Source organism: Sander lucioperca, chromosome 1, assembly GCF_008315115.2.
Source record: "Sander lucioperca isolate FBNREF2018 chromosome 1, SLUC_FBN_1.2, whole genome shotgun sequence".
NCBI lineage: Eukaryota > Metazoa > Chordata > Actinopteri > Perciformes > Percidae > Sander > Sander lucioperca.
In genome coordinates this window covers 38,538,156-38,546,636 of record NC_050173.1, presented here as the reverse complement: position 1 = coordinate 38,546,636, position 8,481 = coordinate 38,538,156, and the positions used below count along the sequence as shown (strand labels likewise).

At 39.6% G+C, this 8,481-nt stretch overlaps 2 protein-coding genes across 4 annotated transcripts in view; one reads left to right on the top strand and one right to left on the bottom strand.

Annotated features, from left to right (window-relative positions):
* Positions 1–8,481, bottom strand: part of ctnna1 (catenin (cadherin-associated protein), alpha 1) — an 89,281-nt gene that overhangs the window by 48,689 nt on the left and 32,111 nt on the right. The gene's annotated exons all lie outside the window — the stretch shown is intronic.
* Positions 1,668–7,413, top strand: lrrtm2 (leucine rich repeat transmembrane neuronal 2). Its single transcript, XM_031319738.2, has 2 exons — positions 1,668–2,452; positions 3,115–7,413. Exons 1-2 carry the CDS (start codon positions 2,449–2,451, stop codon positions 4,761–4,763), a joined length of 1,653 nt encoding a protein of 550 aa, XP_031175598.1. The 5' UTR covers positions 1,668–2,448; the 3' UTR covers positions 4,764–7,413.

Sequence of the window (8,481 nt, the reverse complement as noted above, 5' to 3'; positions counted from 1 at the left end):
TGTGGTCGGGCTTTAGTCTGCTCTGCCCGTACTCTCTCAATCCTATTTCATTCACGCCTAGCCTATATTTCATTTCCACGCCAGAGGTTTCTAAAGCACTTCTTCAGGTGCTTATTATGGAGGCAGTTTCTCTGAGGCATCTTTTATGATACTCAAGTGAGTCTCTATCCATCTCCTTTAGGACAGATTTAGGAACATCCTTTTCTACAAAACCACTAGTCCGTTGGATTATGGAAAAATCCAATGGAAATAAAGTTTGCCCCAAGTGTCAAATGATCCGAGTTATAGCATATTGTTTTTGATATTTCAGCAAGTTCATTTTCAAGTTGAACGTCTACTTATAATTTAACATTTTTTATTTTAAAAATGCTTTTTTAAACATCTTGAATTCCAAACAGGAAGCTAGCACACATCAAATTGAGGGAATATCCATTATGCCCCCTGAGATTTAAGAATTTCTCCCTGTGTTTTCCACTCTCACATTCTGCAGAAAAGTCCCAGAGGGGAGATGTAGTCTACCACAATAAATGTGGAGAATGACAGCAGCATGCTGGTCAAGTGACCTGGAAAGTCGCAGCTAGATGCATGTTTTGTTAAGACCCGAAATGTATGTAATGAAATTAATTAGGAAGTATACATTTAGTAACAATACACATTCAAATTGAACTTGTGTTTCAGTTACTCTTTCATTTTCATCTACTGCCAAAACAGAGTGGAAATGTAATTACTTGCTTTCACTAAGTAACATTTTTTGCCTCTAACTGTTACAAAATGAGTTCAAATCCATATCAAATACATCACAGTAAGGTAATCAAAGTAATATACACATACTGTATAAAGCAGGGAAGGGTGTGATGGGCTACAGCAATCATGTTTAAGTAAAAGATGCTTGAGTGAAATAGAAGATGTTAAAGTGCCAAAGTTAAAGAAACAGTATCTGTGCTTCATATTGTCTCTTATATCTAGTTCAAGAAATTACCCCCACACTCATCTCGACCCACATTAAATAATTAAGGAAAAGTCAGCATTTTCATGCACTGAACTACAGACATCTCATTCTCTTTAGCACTCTGAATGGTGCTGAAATGTAGCCTTCTTTGAGCAAAACCACAAATAAAATGCATTTGCTAAATGTTAAACATTTTCACAGCATTTTAGTTTTTTTTATATCACCTTGTGGTTCACATCATCAAGTAAGTATTCAGCCTTGTCTATTAGATGTTTAAAGCTAGCTTGATTTAACTTCAGAGCAGCAGGCCATACACTACATGCCAGAACTGCACTTAGGATATGTAAATGATGAATATAAGCTAGACAACTTATGTTAGCATTGCTATAGCATACTCACTCCTGTACAGAGATATGGGAATGCAGCACATCTTTGCTCATCCATGCTCATGTTTATGTTGTCTTTAGCCACAATGTTACAAACTATGTTTTTGCTTTGTTGTGTTATTTTTGTAATGTCTCTGGTATATATTCATACACAGCGCATGCAGAACAACAGCAAGGCAAGGCTGAGATTTACAGCTGTGGTTAATTTCAACAGCAAGCTGCCGCAACACGTTTAAGATATCAATATTCTGATGGTGACGAGCCAGTGGGAGGGAAGTGGGGATGCAAGAGGGAGGTGGAGGAAGACTGAGGTGCACAAGCAGTGTGTATGAGGCAGAGAGCAAGTGACTGAGCAAGAGAGTGAGAGGGGGTTTGTGAGTGTGGGAGAGAAAAAGAGAGAGAGAGAAACAGTAGTGATGATCGACGCCAGACTGCCACCACTCTGTAGCAGTGAGTGGCTGCAACAAAAAGCACAGAATAACATCCCTGACTCCCTGCTCTGCTTTTTTCTCTCTCCCTGCGTCTCAGCTAGCAGACGAGGGCTCTGCTCACAGCTCTGCAGAGGCTATGCTGAGACTGAGCCGGCTTCGGAAGCAGGATCTCTGGCTGCCATCAACAAGTTAGGGTTGGAAAACCACAGCCATGAAAGAGGAAAGCTTGATCTTCAATTAACCACCTGAGCTGACATCATTGCGGTGGAAGGGAAACAAAAGGGTAAAAAAAAGAAAAAGAAGAAAAGGAAAGGGGGGGGGGGGTCTGTTCACCGGAGTCGCTCTGGATGCAACTGATCAACTTAAAAAAAATATATATATATATATATATAAATATTTATTTCAAGGATTCGTGGGATGAAGAAAAAGATTCAACCCTTTCTTTGAGCTTGGATTTTAAAGGACTCTAAGCAAAATAACAGGAATAACCATCATCTTGGGACATGGAATTTCATATTTTGTTTCAATTGGGTGGGTTCAGAATTGCTTTATTTCCAAAGAGGCTGATTCCTTTTGTGCTTACTCAAAAGGGTTTTTTCCCTTTGGATTTTTCTTCCATTTGGTTGCTTCAAGAGTCTGCGGAAAAGGACAGTTGAATGCAGCCTCCGATGTGCACAAAAGAATGGGTAAGTTAGTCCCTTTATATGGCAGGTCTGGACATGAATAGGGAATACAAGTAAGAGCGAGGGAGGCTAAGGACTAAAAGCCCTTCTGCCTAGTGTATTTGCTGCAAATGTCCTTCATTTTTTTCTACTTCACCGACACAAGTTGGCAATAAATATACACATTATAAATACCATTTGTACTGTTTTGCAGACCTCTTAAGTGATGAAGAAGACTTAAGGGGGGAAAAAAAATCACTTAAAAAAACTAAGAATTCAAAAAGGACAGCAGCATATTTGAGCAGCTAAATAAAGAAGAAACATACGGCAATACTTGATAAATGACAGTATTCAGCAGAAAATGTGTATTTAAGCCAAATTACGGAGAACAAGATGTGAGCAAAATATTCTAAATATAAATAGCAACGGTGTGGAAACAAAGTCCAGCTCATGTATGTCATTGATCATTAAATGCCCAAGTAAATTAGACCTCCAATAAACCTAAGCTCACAGAAATCATGTTTACGTACATTGTGAAAGTTGTCGATGTAAAATATCTAAACTGGTACATGTATGGAAAAGCACACACAAAAAGCACAATCATCACCATGAATTAGTAATAAGTGCTCTGCAGAGATAAGCTTTCCCACCCCACAGTTAATTTTGTTATCTTTGAACCCACCCAGGTTTCCATTCAAGGTGGCCATTGGTGGGACCTGCACCAGTGGCTCTGTGTCTGTGTGTGATCAGCATGCTCCTAGTGTGCCTGCTGCCTCCTGCATCGTGCACAACCTGCCCTCAAAAATGTCGCTGTGAGGACCTGCAGTTCTACTGCGACACCCAGGGGCTTCAGGCACCCCCAGATGGTGTGGACAAGGGGGCCCTGGGGTTGTCACTACGCCACAATAGCATCACTGAGCTCAGCCCTGATCAATTTTATGGCTTCAGCCAGCTCACCTGGCTACATCTAGACCACAACCAGATCACAACTGTACAAGAGGATGCCTTTCAAGGGCTCTACAAGCTGAAGGACCTCAATCTGAGCTCCAATCGTATCACCAAGTTGCCCAACACAACCTTCATCCACCTCATCAATCTCCAGATACTGGACCTGTCCTTTAATCAGATGACTGCATTGGAACCAGAACTGTTTCATGGACTGAGGAAGCTCCAGATACTCCACCTCCGCTCCAATTTACTTCGCACCACACCTGTTCGGGCATTCTGGGACTGCCGCAGCCTGGAATATCTGGGCCTAAGCAGCAATCGTTTACGGAGTCTGGCCCGGAATGGATTTGCTGGGCTCATTAAGCTTAAAGAGCTCCACTTGGAGCACAATCAGCTGACCAAGATCAACTTGGCCCATTTCCCTCGCCTTGTTGCCCTCCAGTTTCTTTATTTGCAGTGGAATAAAATCAGCAACTTAACATGTGGCATGGAGTGGACCTGGACCACTTTAGAGAAGCTGGACCTCACAGGAAATGAAATTCGTGTCCTGACATCTGATGTGTTTCAAACGCTGCCAAATTTAAAGATTTTGCTGCTGGATAACAACAAACTAAGTAGTCTGGATCCCCAAGTCATGGATATGTGGCAGTCTCTGGGTACCATTGGGCTGTCCAGCAACTTTTGGGAATGTACCAAAAGGATTTGCTCTCTGGCCACTTGGCTAAGCACCTTCAAGGGAAGGTGGGAACATTCCATTCTCTGCCATAGTCCTGAATATGCCCAAGGTGAGGAGATACTTGATGCTGTTTATGGATTCCAGCTTTGCCAGAATTTTTCAGCGCCGGTTGTTCAGACCATTAGTACTACCACAGACGCTACTTTAGCTGCAGAGATCACAAGCTCCTTGTTTGGAATTATGCAGCCAACCCCCACGCAGGACTACGCAGAGGATTTTGTGAGCTTTACCACAGTCACTACCACAACTACAACAACAACAACAACACCACCACGTACTGCTCAAGCAACTACTGCTACATTGGAAGAGGCAGCTGTAACAGAGGACTTCTCTGCAATGGACAACACTGTTATGACTCATAGGGTTATCATTGGAACTATGGCCCTTCTATTTTCATTCTTTTTCATCATTTTCGTTGTGTATATCTCACGGAAGTGCTGCCCTCCCACCTTGCGCCGGATACGCCACTGTTCGGCTATTCAGAACCGCAGACAGATGAGGACCCAGCAGCGGCAGCCTATGGCAGATCTAGCTACACAGGTACCCTATAATGAGTATGAGCCCAGCCATGAAGAAGGGGCACTCGTGATCATAAACGGCTATGGGCAGTGCAAGTGTCAGCAACTGCCTTACAAAGAGTGTGAAGTATGAACTCTTATTTATTCCTAGAGCATATGGTTTGCCATTTGACCATTTCAGATGATACAGGGTTTGCTTTTTTTATTTTATTTTTTCCAGTTTATGTAAAAAGCATCATTTCTACAAGTAAGATTTGAGATTATGTGAGAAATGTTGAATGCTACAATGACACAGGTTGGACGTGACAGTTTAGGGATGACGTAGAGATAGTCACAAATTTATTTTTCTATGAATGAAAGGTTGTTCATATCAGGCAGGGGCAATCATTTTAAAAAAAGAAAATTGTAAACTGTGAGATTTGTCTCCACATTGTCTCTATATTCTGCAGCACAGAGAAAATACGTAGCCAAATGGCCCTCTGCTAACAGAATACATTAAGTGGAGAAATGTGATTTGTCTTATTTCTTTTAAAAAGTAAATATTTAAGATCATGTTTTTTAACTGCACCACAGGCAATGTAAGCCACTCACTCAATTACTAGGGCAAATTAATTGGATCAATTATCAAAGTTTTATTGTTTTATAGATTTAAAATAACTGGTACACATTAAAGGCCACAAAGTCCAAAATCAAATTATCATAACTAAAAAAAAATTGTCATTATTGTTAAAAATAAAATAAATCCTCGAAGAGAGAAGAACCCTGAAGTCCTATTCAGTATAAACAAATGTTATTACATCTACCAAAATCAGACCTGAGTCAATTAGGCAAGGCTATAATCTTCCATCAGATCAAAGGCCTCACAACTTTTCCTGTTTACAAAGTTTATTTGGGCAGCCCACCCCAAAAAACAGCTGCCCTTAGCCAAAAGGGATTATTTTGTTTAGATTTGGTTTTCTTCCAAAATTTCTTCTGTGTGGAAATGCAACGTCAAGTGTGTACTGTTTGAAAAAACTGCCGAAATGGTGCGTTTATGTTCAATTATGTATACTGGGAAAATGGCCTCTTTGATCGGGCTTCAGCTCGTAAATGCAATGCTGTTTTGCAGCTTGTTGGATGTTGGAGCTCCCGCCCAGAAGGGCCAACCACCCAAAATAAATTCTCAACCTGTGGGAAACACTAAGCATTGTTCATCTGTGGTTAATCTTTAATATACTACACTGCTTAGCAAAAACACATGGATGATCTTGGAAATCAAGAACGAAATGATCAGACCTTTAAATGTTTAATGACCTGTACATGGATTCTCTAGCCCTCAAATGCCATACACACTGTGACCATAATATTTTCAACATCTTAATCTAGTAAGTACAGTTCGCCGATTTGCTACAATATACTAGGATCAATATACAGACGAGCTAGTGTGAGGGTAGCAAGTAAAAGGGTAATGACCAGCGCAAATGCCAGAAAGGAGAGCATTTCATTCTGAAAATAAAACCTTTCCCCAGTAGCCTAGGCTCTTTAGTGCTTACACACTAATCAGGACTGACAGGCTCAAGATTGAACCAATTAAAGCAAGGCAAAAAATAATCTAATATTCTGTCACCCACACCAATGATCCAGCAACATTTAGCTTGTTCGGCCAATCAAAAATAGTTCTAGTAGAATCATCCTCCGCACCACATAAAAACATCATTGGACCTTTTACTTTAAGACATTGTTCTTGTAAGGGATACCGTGTTGTCATTTACAGTATTAAAAATGTGATTACCGTGAATAATACATATTATAACAGTTCCTTGGTTAGCAGTCACAAGTGTCAAGATAAACTGCAGTCAATAGCCTGAAAGCAAAAGAGATCCAGTGATAAGCAAACAGCAAGCCTGGGTCAGGACACATTTGTATGCAGCAGGGAGAGGATGTGCATTAGCATCAGACTAAAGCTGCTGCCGCAGCTCCGCACTTCTTTGTGTTCAGTTTGGTGATGGGGGCAGGGTGAAAGAGAGAGGGATTTAAAGGAAGCGATAGGAAGATGAGAAGGCGCAAAGAAAGGGTCAGGAGTCAGGAGGTATCATTTGTGGCTTCGTCTCTTTATTGAGGCTGTCAAAATCTGGCTTCAGTCTTTTAAATGAATGCTTGTGTCAATGTGTTAATGTCTCTGCACACATGGTCATTGGGTGCCTACAACAACTTCTAAGAAAGTGTTTGTGTAAACCAAAAATTGTTACACTTCACATTTGAATTCAAAGAAAAACATTGCATACACTGATCGTACCGATTTCCAAAGTCAAGCACCTCCACTTTCTTTCTAATTTTGTTTTCTTCCAGCTTCGCACTGCTTTTACTACTGCCCTTCTAATCTGTCTTGCATGTTCAAAAGTCAATTAAGTTGAATATTTCTTATCTTATGTCATTCAGCAAACATTATGGTGAGACCTCATTCTTGATAACACAAAGAATGGGGATGTATGTGGAAGTCCTATAAAGTTCATTTCACTGTTTAAGACTACGGTTGTACTAAGTGATTGAAAATCCACAAAATTTGTAGAAATATGCATCCTTTGCACTCTGGCTCTTTGTAACCTGTTTTTGTTTCCTCTTGTCAACCTCTAGCTCTGGTCCCCACCCTGCCTAAAAATAAAAAAAAAAAAAAGTGAACCAATCCCCTCTCTCTAACCCAACCTCTTTGTGCAAAATGAATGCTTTTCTCTTCCCATTATCCTTTTGTATTGTAATATGTACAATTTCATATCTGTATAGTGGATAAGATGTGCCAAACTGAAGAAAAAAAAAAAACATTTTCCCCTCAAAACATATATTTTTTAAATAAAATGGTTATAATTTACAGAGTGTTGGCTAACTGATGGATGCTCACAACTTGGTTTGGTCTTTTATTACAGTTTGTAATGTACAGTATAAATCTTTAGCAATCCTTCGCCAAACCAAATCAAAAACCAACTACTGGTGAAGTTGATATGCATCAGTATATTGCGTAAATTCTGGAAGTATGTGTCAAATGAAACACAATTTCTAGTATTTTTTTAAAAGCAGTTTAAACAGAGACGGCTCAGAAAGGAGACACCACACACACAGGTTCATTTTCTGTATCTACATCATATGGGTGGCGCCACTTGAGGAGACTAGCAGCAGGACCAGAGTCTATTCACTTCAATAGGAGAAGTAAACATGGACACAGATTATGACCGATTCTTTCGCCCCAAAGTCGCCAAAATAAATATTGGACCCATTTCTCACAAGCTACATATCTTCCGAACATTCTGACACTAAAACTTCAGACGGACAAATTAGGAGAAAATTGACTATAAATATAAAATAAAATATAAACGCCAATTTCCACCATTGGCGCAGCTTGTAATGTGTCACCTTTTGTTATAGTGCATTTTTGGTTTAAAGCACTAAAAAGGTTGAGGAATTCATTCAATTATGATTCCCTTCCGTCAATGCATGTCAACATAATGATTAGATCATCTACTTTACAAGTCAATTAAATACAATTCTAATAATGTTATGTAAAACACACGTTTCTGGGGTCCACAATTTGAAGAAGCTTGAATACCCCTGCTTTAAGGCAAAGTGATGTTAAGACATTTCTGAATGTGGGCATTTAAATAGAATAATTGTCAATACAGAAAAATCTATGCTGTTACCGTTATGTCTACCGGTATGCATTGGTATGAAGCTTCAAAAGAAGGCTGAAATTATTGATTGTTTTAATTATCAATTACTTTCTCAATTTTTTTTTTTTTTTCTTCAATTAATTGGTTAATCGTTTAGTCTATTAAGTGTCAAGAAATAGCGACAAATGCCCAACACAATTTTCAAGAACCCAA